The 21881-nt window shown below is 44.6% G+C and overlaps 1 protein-coding gene across 1 annotated transcript in view; it reads left to right on the top strand.

Annotated features, from left to right (window-relative positions):
- Positions 1-20996, top strand: part of COL13A1 (collagen type XIII alpha 1 chain) — a 78545-nt gene extending 57549 nt beyond the window's left edge. The window contains exons 38-44 of the mRNA XM_064145077.1: positions 814-867; positions 1204-1257; positions 1993-2028; positions 6222-6308; positions 7256-7333; positions 10744-10782; positions 11590-20996. Of these exons, the coding sequence (XP_064001147.1) occupies positions 814-867; positions 1204-1257; positions 1993-2028; positions 6222-6308; positions 7256-7333; positions 10744-10782; positions 11590-11592 (351 nt within the window). The 3' untranslated portion in view covers positions 11593-20996. The remainder of the gene's footprint in view (positions 1-813; positions 868-1203; positions 1258-1992; positions 2029-6221; positions 6309-7255; positions 7334-10743; positions 10783-11589) is intronic.
- The last annotated feature ends 885 nt before the right edge of the window (positions 20997-21881 follow it).

Below are 21881 nucleotides of genomic sequence, written 5' to 3'. Positions count from 1 at the left end.
GAAAGTGCCTGAATCTTTTTCTTAGCAGGAAGAACTACTGCCTGACTGCTGCAATGCCCATCTTCATGCTAAGCTGTGGTTGGGTTAATCTTCCAGAGCCCAAGCAAGTCTCAGCAATGCTGGGAAGCCAGTTGGGTGTGCTAGTGAGAGATGGCCTCAGTGTCAAGGGGTTAGGAAAAAGATGGAGCTTTCCTGTCAGTGTGACTGAGAGCCTGGTGAAGTGTCATAAATGGCAAAGGGAGCAGAGGGACTGAGACCGAATGGTGTCCCTTTCAGTTTGCATCTGCACTTATCTCTGCAGCACGCTGTTCTGCATGGTTGACTGGCTGCCTGCTGCCAAGTAACCAAACTGCTTTCATTTTTCTTTAGCTCAACTGACTCCAGGGGGGAGGAAAACAACATAGTGAAATAAAAAGGAAAAGAAATTTGCATATCATCATATCTTTATTCTGCTACAGCTTCCAGCCTTGTCTGATGTAAACTAGGAAGGTACAGTTCCCTGCTGGGGAACTGGTAGAAATGCCTGCAGCAATACTTGCTGAGAGATAGCTTCAGAATCAAAACTGAGGCTCTGTAAAATGGTGCTGATTCAGCGGAGCAGTTCCCAGTTCTTCAGATGGCTTGCAAAAACTGCTTCCAATCCACTGCCACCAACACTGAAAGCTGTAGTGCTGCTAGGTGCCTTCTGCCACCAGACTATCCTTCCCAGCTGTGCTTTTTTCCTAAAGGAGCAGCAGTGTCTCCTGGCTTTAGTGAGGCCTGAGAATAAAGACTAAAAATCATCCTGATGTGTTTTCCTTTCTGCAACCACAGGGTACTCCAGGACCAATTGGGGCTTCAGGACCAGCAGGACCAAAAGGAGAAAGGGTGAGTTAGCTTCAGAGCTGGCCAGTGTTCTGTGACTTCTTTGAGGGCTCCACAGCTCTCTAATGCAGAGAAGCTTTAGTTTTTTTCTGGAGGTGGAACTGCTCTCTCCTTGTGCATGTAAGACCCTCAGCTGGACATCTTTTGGTTTTGAGTATCTCATCCTTGGGGTTTTTAGGTGTTTCAAAACATGTTCTTTACTTGTCCTATAATCGTTGACTGGTAGGGGTTGGGAAGGATCTCTGAAGGTGGAGTTCAACCCCTTTTGTTCTATAGCTTCTGTAGCTGTTTGTACTGAACATGGATGTAACCATTTCTACTCCTTTGTCTCCACTATAGGGTAGTAAAGGAGATCCTGGAGTTGTAGGACCAATGGGGCCAGCAGGGCTTCCTGTAAGTATGGGATTTTGAGGGAATTGTGATCTACAGTGCCTGTTCCCTGCTGTGGTTGGTGGCTTTAGATGCTACTTGTTTGCAATTTCAGGCAGGTTAGGTGCTACAGAGCCAAAGTTACAAGTCTGTGCACACAGTGGGAGCAACAGGAATAGCTTGGGAGCTTCCAAGTAATGGTTCAGATTGAAGTGGATGAAGCTGAAGGGGAACTGTTAACTCATCTCGGTCCTCAAACTACCAAAAGAAGCTGCATGAGGCTCCTATGATACATATCTCAGTCCAAACACTGTTTTTGAGCTGTTTACTTTCCCACAGCTTGGGTGCCTGCCTTCCTCCTGTCTGAGAGGGCCCTGTCCTGCCCCTGCAGTGGTGATCTTGCAACTCCACTCTTTGGAGTTACTTGCTGCAAAAATGGGACCAGCGTTGGAAGTCTGTTCTTATGTAATCATGGAGCTGCTTTGTTGTATAAGACACACACAAAAGTTTGCTGCTTTTTTTTCCAGGGACTGATAAATTAGAACCTTAGAGTAGCAGTAGAGGTGTTACAAGTTGGATGCTCTAGGGTGGGTGAAGAGAACCTTGTTTGCTGGGAAAAATATGGATTCTTTTTGCTGTAAAGCCATTGGTACAAATGGAAAATTCAAGCTCCTGGGAGCACACAGGCTTCTTTTTGGGTGGGAACGCAACAGGGCCTGCTTGTTTTGAAATACTTCTTTTTGTGCTGATGCATTTCAGGGTTTACAAGGTCTACCTGGTGACAAAGGGATGCGGGTAAGTGACCAGGCAAACTTCTTGTATTTAGTTACTAACTTCTTTATGCAGTTCTAGACCGGTTAACTCTTGAGCAACTCCGAGTAGCTGGCATGTAGTGATGTCTGCTAGACTTTCATATAAGTAACTTTACAAACTCATATTTTAGAAGGTGATACCTGTCCCTGTCATCTGGAACATTGTGGTAGTACCTCCATATGAAAGCTCTAGGATGGGTTTTGACTTGGTAGATCACAGAATCAGAGAATGACTCATAGGATGGCTTAGGTTGAAAGGGACCTTAGACATCATAGAATTATAGAATCAGTCAGGCTTGGAATGGATCACAAGGATCATCTAGTTCCAATTCCCCTGCCATGGGCAGGGACGCTCTACCTTGGATCAGGACCATCCACTTCAACCTCCCCACTATGAACACTGACACCTTTCAACTAGTTTCAGTTGCTCAAGGCCTCATCTAGCCTGGCCTTTAACACCTCCAGAGACAAGGCATCCACAACCTCCCTGTGCAGCCTATTCCAGAGTCCCATCACCCTTGTACTGAAGAACTTCTTTTTAAGATCCAGTCCAAACCTACTCCCCCTCACCTTCAAACCATTCCCCCTTCTCCTATTGCTTAGACACCCTTATAAAAGTCCCTCTCCAGCCTTCCTGTAGGATCTCCTTAGGTATTGGAAGGAAGCTATAAGGTGCCCCTGGAGTCTTCTCTTTTTTAATGTGTTCATTGCTGTCACAGCTCTGTTCTCACTGAAGCATGGGGCTTCACGTGCAGTAGAGTTAGACCAACATGGCATGCTTTAGGAATCCTGCTCATCTATTTACTGATATGTGTAGGGACTCCCATGAGAATTAACTGAGTTGGGCCCAGCAAATCTAATTATGTTATTTGTAAATCCTCCCTGAAGGACAGAAAAAGAAGGTTGCTGTCTTGCAAATAGTCTTCCAGAGAATTTGGAAGGTGGAAACTGGGGAAAGAAAAATTAAGTTTGCCTACCTTAAAGAGTCAGACATGAAATCTCCTCAGGTGTTATCCTGAATGGATGTGATGAAGAAGATTTGGGTCAAAACCAATAATGTGCACGGTTGCTTTTCTGTCATAATGCCTGTGTTATGGAAAGGCAAAAGTTTACTAAAAAGTGCATATTGAGTAGCTGGCTGCTTTTTCATCAGGCTGTTCACAACACAAGGGATTTCTTGCCTGTTAAGGCTCTGAACCTGCTTGATAAAAGCAGTTGGGATCCATAGTTGAGTATCATTTATGTTTAGAAACAGCAATGACTTCTGGACGAGAGTCTTGGTAAGACTGCAGTGGTATAACTATGCTAGGCAGTTCAGTGTAGTGCACGAGTCTTACATTCTTACACCTGTGCTCACACACAGCCACACCACTTCCCTTCCCAAAGCCTCTGGTATCACCTAAGTTGATCTGGAAATGTAAAGTTTTGTAGTGCATGTGCCTGTGTGGTGGTTTTGCTATATGGGTTTGCTTTTGATACTTAGTGAACGTTCTCTGTCCTTTATCTACAATGAATTTCTGGCCTCGGTCTGCACAGAGTGGGCAGTTTTGGAAAGCAGTAGCAAGATGGCATCTTAAATTAAGGGAGAGAGGCCCAAGTTTCATGGGAGCTCCAAAGTTTTTCCCTTTTATAATCATTGCATTTCTGGCTTTGCTTCTTAACTTCTCCTTCACTGAGATGTGTTTTGTTTTGTTTGTGTGGCTTCTAAATAAAAAAATCATTTAACCGAATTCCTAGACTTTTCCAGCTGGTTTTCAGATTGGATGTTTGATTTAAAAGAAGGATCTTCCATTAGCTATATGTAGGATTTCTCTGAGCTTTCACATAAAAACAAATGAAAGCTGGGAGAAACTGCAGCTTCTGAACTTATTAGTGACATCTGACAAACACCATTTAGCAGAACTGGAGGCAGAGCTGGTTCCTCAGGGCTTGCCTTGCAGCCCCATATCCCCAGCAGAGCACTAGGTCTACCCTGCTGTGGGACACAGCTTCCACATCTCCTCAGAATTGTAACACAGTCTCTCCCAGCTGCTGGGGAAACTATGGCAGCAGTTCACCCAGGAAACCTCAGAATGAGCAAGAAGCAAACTGAAGTGAAACAGGGAGGGCAGCACTCCAGTTCTGATCTGCTCTGCAAGGGGCTGGGATGCAGCACCCATCACTCTGGTAGTGGGAGATGTGTCTGTCTTTTAGACAGCAGCTGTCTGTGCAGCACTTTAAGATTTTCAGTGCTGAGCACATTACAGATGAGGGCCTGCTTTGTTAAGCTCCCAGACAGTCTGCCAAACTACTCTCTGTTACTCTAGGCTGAGCACTGCTTTCTAAGTCCCACAAATGCTCCTGCTGCCTTTTGCTCCAAGTGGGAAGTCAGCATTGCTGGGCCTGGGGACAGGCACAGACAGTGATGTAGCAGTGGGAACTGATAGCCTTCCATGCAACCCAGCTGAAAAAGTGTCAACCCTGAACTGGTGTTACCAAGCCAATGTCTTCGCTGTTCTTTTAATGCCTGTGTTTTTTTATCTTGTGTGTCTGTGTGTCTTCCTCGCTCCTACAGGTCCACCTTTGTCCCCTTTATCCCTTCCTCCTCTTCCGCCTTTCTTCTTGGTTCCCTGCTCCAAAGCAACCCATGCCGCATTTTCCTGGATTATCCTCTCTGTTCCGGTGCTTGGTTCTGGGTGACTTCTCCTCATTGCCTCTCCTCTCCCATCCATTTCTCTTGTCAGCTTTAACACCTTTTTTTTTTTTTTAATTAAAGAAGCAGCAGCATCCTGTGCTGATTTTTATCCCTTAATTCCTTTAACCCTGCCCTCAAGGACCCTGCACAGCAGCACCTTCCCTGATTCATGCCCAGCAGCATTGAGAATTTCCTCTGCTACACAGAAAGATTTGGTAGAGATGTAACTGGCAACTACTCACATTAGACCCTGCCTTGGCTGACCTGCTGCTCCCTTGGTGAGGGGTAATCTGGGCATTCCCTCAGCCACTTTTGTGATTGGCTTTTGTTGAGCTCCAGCTGCCTCTCCACAAGGAAAATGCCTCCTCCTGGGCTGTGATTTCCTTAGTTCATTTTCCTATCTGGCTCTGGTATAACTCAGAGAAAATATTCTCACACCAGTGTGATATTATGACACCTGCAAGGGGTCTGTCTGTGCTGCCAAATAAGAGGATCAGGAACCGCTTGGTGCTTAGGATTGGTCCCGTGCCTGGTGGGTTTTTGTTGAGGAGCACTACTTGATGCATCCTGAAGAACAACCAGGCTGTGCAGGCTGTTGGAGCTGGGTGCTCCCTTCCTACCCAGCCTTTTTTCTATTTAGCAATGCTGACAAAGGAAAACACACTTCTTCAAGTTAAAGCTTTGCTGCTTTGGGACACAGAAGTAATTTTGCATTTTAAAATATAAACCGCACCCCCGGTTCCCTCCAAGAAACCAACAAATAAGCAACAGCTATCAAAATCCATCCCCTCAGAAAACCCAGCCTTCAGCTTTTAAGGAAAAGCTAGCAAAGAGTGTTCATAAAAGAGTTTAATGGAAACCTTCTGAAACACTCCCATGTGGATTTCCTTAAGAATGAGAATTCAGAGTGGTAAGAAGAGGTTCCTGTGCCAGCAACGCCTTTCTGCCACAGCAGGAGATGAGCCTGCTTGAAATGTGCAGCAGGTCATGTCATCTGAGGCACCAGGTGGCCTCTGGAGCTCTTGTGGCAGGGAAAGGACCTTCCCAGGTGGCTGGGTGTTGAGCTGAGGTAGCATGCTCAACAGAGAAGGGTTTTCCTATCCTGAGGTCTAGGTTCTGCCAGCTCTCAGCAGGTGCCTCTCTCTGAATGCACAGGTAGCCCAAAGCAGCAGCCTCCTAAGGATAGCAGGATGGAGGAGGACCGGTGCTGGCTACAGGCCTGTCCATAAAGTGATCTCTTTGGTGCAGGGTCCTCACAGTCTGTCAGGGTAGCACTTTAGCAGTGGCCAAAGTTCTTGTGCAGCCAAGTGACTGTTAGTAGCTCCATGCTTTGTTTTTCACTTAACATCTCAAAGGGAGACTTCCTGTAAATTGAGTCCTAAGTGTTTATCCTTTTTTAAGCTATCGCTGACATTTGTTTGAAAAGGATGATCCTAAAGCTTTTTTGTGTATTCTTTCTTTTTTTTTTTTCTCTCTTTCTTGGACTAAACTATTATTTGCAGGGGGAGAGGGGCAAGAAAGGCTCTAGAGGGTCTAAAGGGGATAAGGGAGACCAAGGAGCACCTGGATTAGATGCACCCTGTCCGTTGGTATGTTCTGTTTCATGCAATGTATTAACATTTTAATGTTTTAAGATGTGTTGATGAGGAAGAAAGAAGGAGATGCTAACACAGTGGTCTTGCAAAAGCACAACACTCCAGATCCAGACTGGTTCCCACTGCAGCCTATGGCAAATCTGCTTCCTTCAGCAGGGTAACACCAATCCTTTGAGCAATCAGGCTGGGGAGTGACCATTGGTTACATTCCTTCCTCTTCCAGAGCACGCAAGGTTTGGGGTACACAGAAGTGCCCCATGTGCTGGGGATCCAGGGCTTTCTCCTTTGTGGATAGAGCCCTGTGTCTCCTTTGCAGCTGGTTCTCTGGAGATGTTTATCCTCGTTGCGTCTTTGTGATGGTAAAACTTAGTTGCTGTTTTTTCTTTCCTTGGAATGACAGCCAGTTGATGTGACACAGGGCACTCGAGCTGCACTACCCAGAGTTAAAACACATCTCTGTTGTTCTAAATGGGATAAGCTTCTGTCAAAATATGTTGTCTGTACATCTAGACAAATGAATAAATATGGGAACACATGTCCATTTTCGTCTAAACTTATACACTACAGCAAACACTGCTGAAAAAATCTTAGTACCACCATAAATCCCTGGAGTACTTCTGGATCACACATCTAGAAATCCAGCTGCTAGATTTCCTAGTGAGGACAAAGAGAACGGATGGTTTCAGGATGGAGGGAACACCATTCCCATCCTGTGAGATCTAACTCGGAGAGGTATCTCTGCACTCTAATCATAGAAACCCAGAGAGGAAAGCAACTGTTGATAATGCAGAAGAAACTAGAATTGAAGCCCCAGCTGTGAGTGCTCTGGGTATGCAGCAGAGTGCCCTGCCGCAGGCCCATCCGGGATCGGCCTCTCCTGCCGTGCCATGGGGGTGGCTGGCACTGACTGAAATAACGATAGTGGTTGATTTCATAAACAGGGTCTCCGAGGTTTTAAAGGCGAGAAGGGTGAGCCGGGGTTACCCGGGCTGGACGGCCTGGATGCCCCATGCCCATTGGTATGGCCTACCTTCCCTTCCTGCATGCTCGTTTGCTTTTTCTGTCTTGGCTGCTGTTTTCTGGGACCTTCAAATGGCTGCATGCCCTAGAATCACCTGGCAATTCCCTCCTTACCTACCTCCATCCCACCTGCCTCACACTGCTACCATCAGAAAAAGGCCCTTCCCTTCATCTCACCATGCACAGCTGCTAGCAGTGTTGCTTGTGGTGTGAAAAAAAAAATGTATTGGGAATGAAGATCGATTTACAGCTTCAGTTCTTCCTTTGCCTTCACTTTGAGAGCTGTTTGAAACCTGCCTCTGCACTGGCTTGGCTTTCTAGCAAGGACCTGCAGTGCTTGTGTCCTCCATTGACTCAGGTTTGAAGTGCTTGCATGTGTCCAGTACAGCCTGACACCACTGGGTGTTAGCTCACCCGCCCCATACATTAAGATGACTGCAAAAAAAGTATCACAGTATCACAGTATCATCAGGGTTGGAAGAGACCTCACAGATCATCAAGTCCAACCCTTTACCACAGAACTCAAGGCTAGACCATGGCACCAAGTGCCATGTCCAACCTTGCCTTGAACTGCCCCAGGGACGGCGACTCCACCACCTCCCCGGGCAGCCCATTCCAGTGATCCTGTTAGCAAGCTCATGTGAAACATCTTGATTGGATGCACCTGCCTCAAGTCCTGATAGATAATTCCTGTTTATGACTCTCCCTAGAAGTCCAAATTGTACCCTAGCATCCAAGTAGCTTGAATGTGAAATTGCCTGTTTCCTGATATCCATCACATTCAAGTATTAGAGAGTTGTCATTGAGTTAGTGCCTCATCTAACCCAACTACTGTAGGAAAAAAGGTGTTTAGGAACACCTAACGTCAACTAAGTTCTAAGTAGCCCATTAGAAGTCACCAATCTATTAATTTACTCTGAAATTCTATGGAGGTGCAGCATTCAAGGGAGGTTTTTGCTCCCCACAGCAGTTTCAGCAACTCCCTAATATGCTGGAACTTGTACTCCCCTGCCCTTTTGGCATGACTAAGTTTGCTCAGGGTGGCCATTCCAAGCTTTATGCTCACTTAAAGGTGTTTGATGTCATTTACAAGGCATGGGATATCAGTTAGTTCAGCCAGCTGAAAAAATGTGTCCCAACAATAAATCCCACATTTAGTTTGGGAGGTTTTCTGAGTTTTCTCAGGAAACTAGCCCTAAAATTGCCATTAAAAGCCCTTGTTAATTGGTCTTTGTGAAGAGCCAACATCAGTCTTTCTTCCAGCACTCCCTCATCTGGGCAGTGCCATTGTCTCTTTGGGCTGTTAACTGCAACAGTGACCACTTTCAAAGTCTCAATTGCAAATTCTGAGTTACAGCACTGAATTTTTCTCCCAATCCCACAGATGAGAACACACCTGCCCACAACAACCCCCAGAGGACAAAAGACACTGAACCATGTGTTTTGCCACCTCCTGATGAGTGGCAGTATTTTAGGCAGTAAATTTTGGCTGAATAAGGCATGAGCTTTCACAGACATAAGGATGCACCAGTGCCCTGGCAGACCTACCTCTCTTTGTCTCTGCTCCCGGTTAGGATTCACTCCTCATGGCCATGTTAGAGCCTACACTTCTTTTCAAACATTTTTGTTAAGGGATAGTTGCTAGAAAATCTGCTGAACTACAGATGCTTTTTAAAAACATAGAGTGAGTGTTCTTGCATGTGAGCTAGCTTGGGATTGTGAACAAGCATGTTTTTTGATCCAACTACTTCAAAGCTTAGCACATGGCTAACACATTCATGTGTGTAGCTTGTGGAGGCCATGAACTAATACTTTACACATCTGAGAGATGTGTAAGGAGCTACTCTGTACTAATAAGCACATTGTGTTTCTGTTCCTGGCAAATTCACCTGCAACAAACACTTCCTTGTGACCCTGGTCTTCCTTTGATCCCTAAGCTGCAGCTCCCTGGCTTCCCATTCCTTCATACACCTAACCCCCCCATCTCCTCCTGCAATGCACTACACCAGCCATTCCTACCATCACCAGTGTACCAATGGGAACACCACACTTTACCCAGCAAGTCACCCAAAACTCAGGGTTTCCACATAGTGGTGGGGAGTGGGAGGAACTTCCACAAGGAGATCACCAAAGCAATATGAAAAGCAATATGGTTCTAGCATTGTGGCAACATTCATTTCATCCCTCTCTCCAAAGTCAGTTTATGTCTCAATACACTGCTGTGCATCTGTTATTCTCTTTGGGTTTTTTCCCATTTCCCCTTCTTCACTGGGAGGTTCCTCACACAGTACCTGGAGAAGTGAGACCTGAGTGATGTGAATGAAGAGAGGTGACTGCATAGCGTGTTGTGCAAGCTCACTCCTTGCTCACAAGTTTTCCTGGGGGATAGCAACAGCCCATGAACTCCCCTCCACACACAGCACAAGTACTGGACTTCACATGTCAGAGCTGTAGTTCCTTACCTCTGACTTGACTCCTGCTCAGGAGCACTTGGTCACTGGCTAATGTCCCGTTCTCTCACATCGAGCAGGGCTATGCTGAGGTGACACTAAAGGCAGCAATTCACAAAAGCAGTTTCAAACTGTATAGTCTTCAGCCCTGAAAGTATCCAACCTTTTTTCAACATAAATAAATAAAAATAGCCACATGGCCACCATGCCATGTGGGCCCCAAGGCTTCAACATGGCTGCAGAAGTGCTGGGGGATCTTGGCAGAAATCTTATTTTTTGGAGGCAAAAGCCCTCCCTTAAGGAGTCAGCTGAGACATTGTCACACAGGGTCTGCCCAGCTGCTTGCCTTCCTAATTTCCTGGGAGCAGGATCTTCCCAGAGGCAAGAGGGGATAGCAGGGACATTTCTCACAGGATAAAGCAAGCCTTTTAACTAACAGGGCAGAAAGGAAATGGAGGGGTTTTTCTATTTTTAAACCTCCTTAGGACCCAAGGTTAATGCTGCCTCCAGGGTTTGCCTACACCCTCAGTGTTATAGAGTAAAGCCTAAGGACACAGATCCAGCCTCCTCATGCTTTCCATCACCAACTTCCTGTGATATTTTTCTGGCTGAATGGGACCTCCTTTGTTCTCTGCTTCCTTCAGGGAAGCCTGGCTAAGCCTCAGCACTTTCCTCAGCAAGGAATGAGAACAAGCCTATGGACCTTGTGTACATCAGTTCTTTTTCATGGCCTGCAGGCAACCTCCCTCTTCAGCACCAGCCCTTGCTTCAAGCTCTACTGGTTGTATCAGCCAGAAGTTTGGGTCACCCCAAGGGATGAGGAATATCTTTCAGACTATTCCTCCAACCCTGGTTCAGACTGTTTGTTGCAGCTGTAAGAGTTAACCCAGTCCTTCTTTCCTCAATCCCTGTGCTACTTCCTGTGTCCTAAACTTCTGTTTCACACATCTGTTTTTCAGGGGGAAGATGGCCTTCCAGTTCAAGGCTGCTGGAATAAGGTAAAATAGTCCCAGGAATGCTGTACCTGTGATGAACTGGCAGTGCTACAAGTCCTGCTGATGATTTTGTATTGAGTCTGGCAAAGATTAAAAGAGATGTGGAGGCATGGATGGGATCTCCAGGAAGCAGCAAGCAAAGCTCTCCCTTGGTCATATATTGTAGTTTAGCTTTATGGGCTAAAAAGGAGGGAATTCGACCTGTGGCCTCTGAGCTTCTTGGCCTTGAAATCCTCTAATACTTCCACAAAGACTAGATTTCAATACAGCCCATTCTGTTTCCAGAGGCTGAAAAATGGCATGCCCCAGCTAACCCAAGTGTCAGGGAAGGCTGGTGGGGTGGGGCAGAGGTTCACAGCTTGCTTTTAGCAGAGCACACAAGGTGCAGCTTGGTGCCTTGCATGGGCTCTTGGCACTAGACCTGCCAGTGCTCCCACTGATGGGTGTTCTGTCAGCTAGACTGCAGTGCAGGACAGGTCACATAGGCCCTTATGCCACTTCTCATGGTCTAGCCCACCTTCAGTACCTGCTGTGTGCCCAAGTGCTAAGCACTCAGGCCACCGTGGTAGAAAGAAAGTGGAGGTGGAGTCACCCCAGATCAACCCTCCATCCTCACTGCCTAAGGGAGTGAAAAAAGATCTTTGCTTAGATCCAGCACCATTCTTTTCTTCCTGAAGACCCCAAAGCCAGCTTCCCTAATGCTGTCCCACTGCCCTTCCATCCCGTGAAGTGGCCCTTGCTCCTGCTGAGCTGTCACTAACAACCGTTGGTGAACCATCAACTAACACCCGTTTATGTTTTCTTTTGCAGTGATGATTCTAACCCTGGAGTGGCCTGTGTGTGTTACTGTACATAGAATATTTATTTTTATACAGTGTTCTTCTTTGAAATGCCCAAAGTTATGCATTTTGTCAACTTATCAAAAAGCTGCATATTTTTTTTGTACAGAAAATACTAGATGTCCCTTCTTCCCTATTTGGCAGTTCTCGGTATAATTCAGTGTCTACATTATGCTTGTTTTTGTTATGGAGTACAGCTGTAATATTTACATGATATTTGTGCACACCTGATGGATATAGGAACTTAATAAATTATTGCATTACAAGCGCCCAGAGGAACTGCCCTGTATAGATTTAAAGGTCATTTTCATTTTCAGAGCTGGAATGGTTCAAGAATATTTCAAACTGTTATGTATTTTTTATTAAAGTGAAATATTAACGTTTCTCTGCTGACTAAATTAAGGTGTTGCTGGAAAACCTGACAGCAGCTGCTGAGTGCTGGGAACACAGAGATGACATGATTAATAATTATCAAACAGATTCTGCTTCTTGATCAGGTTCTGACGGCCAAGTGCAGCCTCCAGCAGCTCCTCTTGAGGCTTCTTCTTAGCCATGCAGGAGCAGCAAAACCTTTTATAGGAGATATGGAGTTGGAGAGTACAAAGAGAACCTCTCAGCCTCTTGCCTCTGGCTAGAACAGAGCAGCTCCCACGAGCTGGAAATAATAATAAATAGAAATAAAAAAGAGCACCTCCCATGAGCTGGAATAACCCTCCTGACAACAGGCCCTGGTCTGCAAGAAATTCTACCACCTTTCTAAATTGCAGGCCTGCAAGGAGCTTAATTAAAGCCTCATTTAGAATTAAGCATATGGCAGAGTGCCTCGACGAGATTCTAATGAACGTTTATTAGAGAAATCAATCCATGTGGCTTTTTGAAATGTTAACCAAAGGTCGCATGCTAATTCGCAGAGTGTGTCATTATAATTTGCATATGTACCTCTTAATTATCCTTCCTGACCTACCTTTGTTATTATCTTGAGTCTAAAGCACCTATCAAGAAAAATTACAGTCAGGCTAAAGTGGACATCACAATATTCTTTTCTAGAGAAGATAAGCAAAGCAGAGGAAGCCTCAGTCTGTTCCTTTGCTCCTTTGTGTAGGAGAAAGTTTGCATGCCCAAGGTTTCAGAGAGTTGAGAAAAGCTGTTTAAAGCTCCCAACAGAGAAACACGAGCAGCAATTCATCAGACTGCTCCACTCAAGTCCTGCTCTTTGCTTGATGCTGCCGCTACAGGAGGTCAGTGCCCTCTCCCATAGCATCGCTGTAGTTTTTGCCACTTGGACCACGGGTTTCTCCTAGCTACAGCTCTGCCAGCTGACGTGATCATCATCACCTCCTATACTCGGTTATTCATCTCTCGATAAGCTATTAAATAGTTATTTTTTCCCATTTGTTTCCATATAGCCTTTTAGCACCAAAGCAGAGTGAGAGATGTGATTCTTTTGTACACAGAGGAAAAGGCCTGCCAGGGACTGCCTAGGGAAGCAAGGACAGTCCTTGACTGTCACCTCCCCCTTTCAGACGTTTATTGATCCTTCATCTAAAAAGCAGTGAGGTTTCTACCACCCAGTGTCCTTTGCCTTTCTGGCCTACAGGCTGTTTCCAGCTCAAATTGCTCTTGCACTTAGGAAACGCCTTGCTGCTTCCAACCTAAACCAATCCATGGTATTTACAACCAATTCTTCTCATGCCAACATTGTCCTTTGGATGAAACTTTTCCATGTGTGATGTATTCATGAGATGCTTGGGGTGCTGGAAATAGCACAGAAAGAAAATTAAATGCAGAGCAGCAAGGGTTTCTTGCTTGTTTTCTCAGTAACATCTTGTTAAGATAAGGCCCAGCCTCCTGTGACAAGGCTTTGCAGCTGGGAAGCTTAGCTAAATAGAAAGACTCTTGTTTAAAGGAGTGCCCCACAGCTCTGGGGCTGTAACAGCACACCTGTTAAACCAGTTACTGAAGACCCAACCTGCTATGCTGAGAGCTTTGGAAGGTTGTAGGAGGAGTAGCAGCAGTGAGTTTCTTCTTTGGTCTCAGTGCTTGCCTCACAGGGTAGGTAGTTTGAATGCTCTTTTCTCTTCCACAAATGCTGGTAATGTTTAATTTTCAAAAGCTTGTAGCTCCCTGGAGGAATCTGCCAATGCATCCTGTTGTCCTTGGTGCCTGGAGTGTGGTTTTGTTCTGTAGCTGTTATTTATGAGTGCACTGCATGGGGCTGTCTTCATGTGGGTTTGTGTGATCTAACAGCAAACAAAGCATGTCTCTGCTACCTTGTCTTGACACTGCCACTGAAGGGTAGTCTCCAGGTGATGCTGGATCTAGTTTTGTTTCTTGGGCTGGTTTTCAACCGATAAATTTTTGAGAGAGAAGGCTCCTGTCTGAACCACAGGGTAGGTGTTGAAACGTAGTTGCTAGAGTTCTTGGATGTACCTGACTTGTGTCAGAAAAGAAGTAGGGGAGGGGAGGCAGAGCAAAATAGGATTGTTTTGCTTCACTTTCAGCTTTGCCCTAGGGTGATTGCTCTGTTGTCAGTAGGGATGCTCCTGGTACACACCACTGCAAACCACAATAACTATTGTGCCACAGCTTCCACGGGGCTCAGCCAGGTTCTGTCAACAAAAAACAGACATACAACACAGAGTGGCAACATGTGCTCTCATCCTCGTTCCTTTTTTCTTCTTCATTCTCTCATAGCATTGGTTTGGCTTCAAATTAGCTTCTGGGCTCTGAAGGTTCTTATTGTGTGCAGCATCGTTCATGACCTCCTGAGACTTGTTCTGTGTTGCCTTTGGTTTACCCTTAAAAAGCTGAGCTTGTGGCAGCAAAAAGCATTTAAAAACCTTTCTGAAACTGACATTTAGGAGGAGAGGCTACTGACTTGAAAATGTGATTAATTTCTACTTTCACTTGCAAGTCAGCAGCAAATTTAGCATTCCAGTTAAAGAGACTTTTAGCCTGCACCTGAGAACTCAGCTCTTAGAATTCACCCTTCAAGGCCACTGAGGTAGCTAATCCTGATGGATTCTCTTGCAAGCAGGCACCTCGATGCTTTTGTGAGCTCTGCCTGTGACACAAGTGCAGGCAGATGGTGCCTAGTGTGTATAGCTATTGTGGCAGCCTCAGAGTGCCCCTCTGTAAGGTTTGCCTCTGTTGGGCATTATTCATGAGTGTCATATAGCTGACTCCTGAGAAAACACAGCACCTTCCATAGCACACGGAGAGAGAGGACAAGGAACCGAGACTATTGGCAGCAGTTGCACCAAAATATAGGCTGAAAGACAACTGACTAGTGCTGGGGGGGAAAGTATGCATGAGGTATCTGCTATCCTGTCATAAAGGTCAGGAAATGGAAAATGTCACCGTGGTGGCTGCAGTCTACAGCCTGGTGTTTTTAACTGAAGTAGGTTAGGTAGCTGCTCCAGGCTGCTGGTCCTACAGCCATCGATGTTTATACAGTCCTCTCAGACACTGGGGATAAATTAGAGGTTGTGAATCACTGAAGCTCTATTCATCAGCTGCTCTGCCCCAACAAGCAGCATCTGTGCCTTGCATTTCAACACCCAAATGGTAGAAGCTGGACTTGCACCACTCTGGATTTGACAGTTTAGTGTCAAAGTCTGTCCCTACTAAAACCTGTAACTGGGTTGCTGTCACTGCTGCTGCCTGTTAATTTTGCATGGCCACTTATATGTGAAACTCTTTGTCTGCTACTTCAAGGGTCAGACTCCCTGGTTGATAGCCAAAAAGTGAGACAAGTCCGAGGGTGGAGAAGCTTGGGGAATGACAGCAGAATGAAAGGAGAAGGGTCTTCCTGAAGATTTGCTGGAGATGTTTTGCAAGTTCCCTCCCTGGAGCTTGGGAAGAGTTCTTCACTGCACACCAGGAGTCTGGGCCCAGATGCTGCTTGTTGGGGCTGCAGGAGCTCCGTCTGCCAGCACTTTCTGCTTTGCTTTCTCTTTTCCCCCAGAGCCCAGTGGCAGGGCTCGAATATGACACCATTTATATCCTTTCTCTTCGGTCAGTTTTACTTCACTCTATTATTGCAGTCAGACTCTTCAGATGAAGAATTAGGCTAATTTTCCAGCAGCTGCTCTATAAATGAATACAAGACATGGACAATATTTTGGGGAGAGTTCCTTTGATCCAAGGCTGAGGACCTTGAAAAACTACCTGCAGAACACCAGTGAATCCCCCTCCTATTTAGTTCAGAGTGCTGCTCAGAGAGGACATGATAGACTTGTTTGCTACCCTTTCTGGTTACCAGATGACAAACTTCCATCTATATCATTGATGATTCCATCTTTAACCTTTCCATCACTAACTTTCTTCTCCTATTAAATTATAAAGAATGTTTTTTAATTTTTTAAACTTTGTTTTTGCTGAAAAGAGAAAAACCATGCTGGATTCTGAAGCCATTAAAAGTCCTGACAGAGTTGGAAAATGTGGGGAAAAAGTCTGGTTTTGCTGTATAATTTCTTTGCTTCCTGTGCTTTTGCTTTGGTCTCCACCATGTGCACTGGGTGTATTTTGTCTGGAGCCCTCCAGGAATATTGTTCTGCTGGCCTGTTAAAGCCCTTTTTGTGGGCACTTCTCAACAGATGTGCTTCCAGGTGGAAAATAAGGATCAAGGGGGTTAAACTCTGCTGTCACATGTTGTAATACGTTCACTGAAAGGAAATGAAGTTTGGCACAGTACTAAGGGGCACAGAGGACATTCTCCAGCTGCCTGATGGGCAGAATATACAACTCTGGACACTTCATACCAACTGCCAGGCAAATCTGGCATCCCTTACTCAGCTTCCCCTGCTGAAGATTAAATTCCATTCACGTGGACTCTAGAGTGTCTCTCCACCACAGCAATTTATTTAACCCCTTAAAATTAATTATTAAGTACATATTTTACCAATGTGACTCATAACATTTCTACTTCACCGAGTGCGTTGGGAATCACACTCTCCCAAGAACTGAAACATCTTTAGCTTTGAGCCTGTGTTTCCCCTTAGCCTAAGTGATGCTATTTGCATGTGTAAGTACTCTGGTGAATCAGGGCCATTGTTATTGGAGTTAATGGAAGATACGATCTAAATCATTCAGCAGAGCTAAATGATAAGCAATTCACCTCACAGTTCAGAGAGAAAGTGCTGACTTCAAGTTCAAAGTGATGCCTTTTAAACCAGAGTAAGTCCCAGGAAGGCAATAACCTCTGTTCAGACACCCTCTGACAACTCAGCTGGAATAATCCTGACCTTCCGACCAGGATGCCTGTACCCAGCACCCATCTCCTTCTCCCAGAGCAGGGAAAGCCTCTGCTAAACTAACTCCAGGATTACTAAGGGGAGGGAGTTCTGCTTGGCGATATATCTGAAGAACTGCAGTTTCCTCTTTAGACTTCTGGCAGATGTATTCAGTCGATAGTGTAGCAAGGGAAGAAATTTTATCGGCTGGGAACTGTCCTGGTGAAAGGGTTAATTTATTTTATTAATAATTTTTTTTTTGTGGAGGGGGGAGGAGGGAGAATCTGACTGGAACTGCAGGCGGTGGGTGTGCTTTCTTCTTTTTTTTAAATGGAAGCTATTTTATATGTATATATATAGTTTGATAACGTGACTTTGCTTTTTATCAATAATTTGGGGGGCAATTTGTTTGCTCTTTTCTGTTTTCTTGTGTTTTGGGGTTGTTTTTTTCCTAGATGTGTTTTAACAGGCTTTTGAATGAGATTGTAGACGCCTCTCACCTAAAATGTCCTAAGGACATTGCTAGTGTGTTTTGGCGTTATTTTCACTCTGAGTTCAGTAGTAGACTGGTGCTTTCCATAGGCAAACCAGTTTTTAGTGGGGGGAAACATATCCACACAGGCTGTGCCTAGGGACCAGGTACCAGTGACCTCTCCCAGACGGAATGGTCTCTCCAAAACTCTTAACAAATTCAAAAGGGCTATGTTAGGGACCAGTGTATTGATAATGGTCTCTTCTGATCTTAGGTGGTCTGTCATAAAGCAGTTGGGTCTGGCAAGGGTTGCTGTCTCCTCCTCAGCAGCATTCTGCAGCCCAAAACCTTAGGCTTAGCTAGAAAGTTCTTGAAGCAGCAAGTAAAAAAAGTTTTTTGTTTTTGTGTTTTTTTTTTTTCCTTGAAAACAACAAGCTCTTGGTAGATACCTACAGAAGCGTTGTTGTCTTTTGCTGTTGTTTTGCCTCCTCTGAATTCAGCTTATCTTTAGGGGTTGCTTCACTTTAAGCCTACGTGCAAATGCTTTGCTGGATGAGGGTCTTGCTTTATTTTATGCTTTGGAGATTGATTTTTCCCCCCGCTCCGTTTCCTTGGTTTTTTGTTGCAATTGCTTTCAGATGTCTTTGTCCCAGACAAAATGGCTGCTTTCTTTTCTGTGTTTCTAGAAAATCTATGCTGGCCACATTTTGATAATTTTCCCCCTCACTTGGACTATTTATCCTTCCTGCTATACTCCCTTCTCTTTCTGTACCCCTTCCATGTCAGTTTGATCTGACAAAAATACCAAGGCAAAACATAAATGAAGCTTATAGCTGTTTGTTGGTAGTTTTTGGAGTTGACTGTAAAGTTTCTACTGTTTGAAATGCTGGGCAGCAGACCAGTTTAGCTTTGTAGCTTTAGAAAGAGTTTCTTGGCTTGTTGAAGTTAAGTTTATTTGTTCATTTTTTTTTTTTAAAAACAGACTCAGAATTAGTCAGACTATTGCAGCTTTGTTGTTGTTGTTATTGTTTTTTAAGAAAACCTGCTAAACTTTTTCTGCAAAATGTAACTGTTTAAGTGTGGGCACAGAGTTTAGCAGGTTAGACATAACACTGGTAGGTAGTAGTCTGGTTGTGAAGCCCGTGGAGTGGAACTCATATTCCTGCTTTCCGCTGTGTGCGTGGTTTGTCAGTCCATTGTCTCTGGTGAGGGGTTGCTGGGAGCGTGAAATTCCATTTTGTGATAATTCCATTGTTTTCTCACACTAATGTGTAAAAAAAAATTGCTTCAGTAAATCTTCCCTTCTCCCCTCCTGCAAAGATTTGCTTTTATCCTGGTGTTGCACACAAGCCACAGCACCACAGACCAAGCAGTTGAACCCTCTTGGGTTGAGTACTCCTATAAAGTAATCTACACGATTTATCTATTACTCCTTCTTGTCCCTCATCATTTTACACCTGAAGACAGGGCAAATTGGGGCAGAGCACTGTCACTGTCATGTGTCTCACCCACCCCAGTAGAAGGAGGACTGTGAGGCACCCCTTTGAGGCAATGTGGAATAGACTGATTGTACAACCTTCTCAGAGTGTTTAAGTACGGAAAATTGCCTCCAGATGTTGAGCAGCATAGTAGTGGGAAGGAAAATCTGATATACAGAGGAAGCCTGCAGCTGTCGCGGGCTCTTCAGTGGCACAACTTGCAGTGCCTGTTACAGACCACATCTACATTACCAGTTTGTGCAGTGTAAGAATAGGTCTGAAAAACAAAACAGGTCCTGCCAAGGAACTGTCTTGTTTCGGGCTTCATTTTTGACTGCTCTAGTTTGGCCTAGTGGCTAATGAAGTTAGTGATCCATTACCATCTGTGGTTGAGACATATGAGGCATGCAGCTGGAGCTCACCACCTGGTTCAGTTTCATCTGTTCAGAGACCCTTTTGTGCTGTGAGCCAACAACCAGAGTATGGGCACAATGGAAAGGTCTGCTTCAAAGGCACGCCTCTGGTCTGGAACAAGGTGCCAACGCAACAGCCTGCAACCTGCTCTAGAGCATGTCTGCTCCTTAGCATTCAGAGTCTTCACAAGGACAGAAGAACCACCTCCTTGATGTACCTTCCCCACATCTAGAATGCTTGTCATTGACACTGCCCTTGCTTCTCATCTTTATGTAATTTGGACACCAAATTCTTTGCTACTGAGACATTTGCTGTCACACCTCTGCTCATCAGCCATCATCAGTCAAACTTTACTGACCTCATCTCTGCAGGAGAATGATTTCTGAAGCAATTGGTTGCTGTTACATAGCTGGTTTCCTTGATTTTATTTTAACAGGAGACGTTACTTATTTTCTTCCTTTGGTGGCATAGAATGTACATTATTTAATATACCTGGAGTCAAGTGATGAGTAGATCTTGCCAGGGCATTGTTTCTGTGTTTCTCTTTAAACACTGATTGATTGAGACCTTTTTACACTTTTTTTCTTTTTATATTGAATTTTTCAGCCTGTATATTAACAATCCACTGTTATTTGGCATTCATTAATGTAAGTGCTGGTAATATACTTGTGTTACCACTAATTAGTACTGTCACTGTGCTGATTCTAAGATGTCATTTCAACTCCTTTTGATGTAGTTTAGCTACTTGGAATTTTGTGGCCTACAAGATAACGCCACGCTAAATAATTGCTAGAAAGAGAACAATAAAGAGCTCTTCTTTCCTACAACTTTATCAACCTCACTAGGAGCTTCTTCAGCCAAAATGAACACTTCCTTTTCCACTTTTTCTTTGGTAATGTGATTACACTGATTTGCTGTCTTCTAATCCTGGAAATTTTGAATTGCATGTTGACCATTTCTAGCAACGTTTTAGGAAAGCAGAGAAAACTGTGTCATAAGGAGTTACTGATCATAACAGAATTGAAATATTGGAATTATGTTGGCTTTCTTTACAAATATTACTTCCACTGTTAAGTTTTTAGCAAACCTTTTCTTAGTGTGATAAAAATTAAAGAGACACTAAAGGAGTAAACACTTAGCATGTAAGAGGAAGAGGATTCAGCTAAATGATTTCTATCTGTATAAATGAAAAATGGCTTGTGGAATGTTTGTCAGAACAAAATATGTGCTTCAGCTGTCTATCTTTCATGCCCATTAACCAATCCACTGATTTCCATGACACCAACCTGTGCTTGAAACTAGCAGGGCATTTAACTTGCTGGATCACTGCTCAGTAGTGAGTAAAGCTCAGTTTTCTAAAAGATAGAGTTTTGTGTTATGATGGAAACTGCTGTCCAAGAGCTGCATGTGGCCATTTGAAATCCTTTAGACTTTTGGCTACACCATTATGGGAATAAAGATGAAGAGGCTTCAGGAGGAAGTTCAGTTTGAGGAACGGACTTCTGGAAAACCAAAGCCAGGAGATAGTGAATAATGTCTTGGGTTGGATGGTTGATGCACTGGGAATTCTGACATCAGATTTCAAGTGTTCTCCCACTGTTTTCCAAGAGGAGTTTGAATTCCCCATGCCTTGTGTTGAAGCTTTACTCCTTTGAGTCAGTGCTATAATAAGGTTTCTGTTTTAATTTGGGTGCTGTATGTATTCCAGCACAATCTGCATTTCTTACACACGATGTATATAATTCCCTCTGCCTTTTATAAAAACACCGATTTACTTATACACGGCCTTTGTCTTTTGTAAACGGTTCACTTCCAGCTCGCTTTCCTCTCTGGGGATGGTTTTTAGGCTAACATCCTGAGGCACTCACGCCATCTGCTGTTCACCAGTCACCTCGGTACCTACGGAACTAGGGAGCAAGTCTCAACCGGTATGGCAGACAGAAGTCTCAGAAGTGTTGTTATCACTAGCTCTGTGAAAACGGATAGCTGGATAGATGACAGAGCCCCACTTAGTGGCAGTATCATCAGCTGTGCTGTATGTGCAGACACTGGGGAATTTTCATGGGACCCCTCCCACTGACGAGCAGCCTTACTGGTGCTCCTTCTTGCAACATGGCTTACTCAGCCATGAGCCACAAAGCTACACACGTTGTGGAACTGAGAGCAAGCACAAAGCCAAAATCAGAGGAAAGCAGAGACTGGCCCTCCATTTGTGCCCACACTGAAATGATTGCAACTGTCAGCTTTGTGTGTTGTGTTGTCTTGCTTTCCTTGGAACAGAGAAGATCAATAACAAGGTGCACATCTAGTTCCAGGTCTCAGTCAGCAGCTACTTGTTAAGGGACTCTGTCTGAAGCAAAATGTTTGCTCAATTTCTAAGAACTGCTAATGCAGGGGAGGAAAACCTCCACAAATTGGACGACTGAACCTTTGGCAGATGGTATGGGGATAGCAGGATCTGTCCTGTTAGCTGGGTTTTGGCAAGGCATGGTAGTAAGGGGGAAGATGCCTTTGGCTGTGAATGTCATGGCAGCTATGACAATGATTGTGCTACACCCCACAGTGATATATTCCCCTCTTCTAACTTTAGATTCCTTAAAACTAGACATCTACATGGAAGCAAGTTTCCCTTGGTTCCTTCTGCAGCCAAAGGGGAGAAAAGGCA

The sequence above is a fragment of the Pogoniulus pusillus genome, chromosome 6, assembly GCF_015220805.1.
Source record: "Pogoniulus pusillus isolate bPogPus1 chromosome 6, bPogPus1.pri, whole genome shotgun sequence".
In the NCBI taxonomy this organism is placed as follows: domain Eukaryota; kingdom Metazoa; phylum Chordata; class Aves; order Piciformes; family Lybiidae; genus Pogoniulus; species Pogoniulus pusillus.
This window is presented reverse-complemented; position numbering and strand designations above follow the sequence as displayed.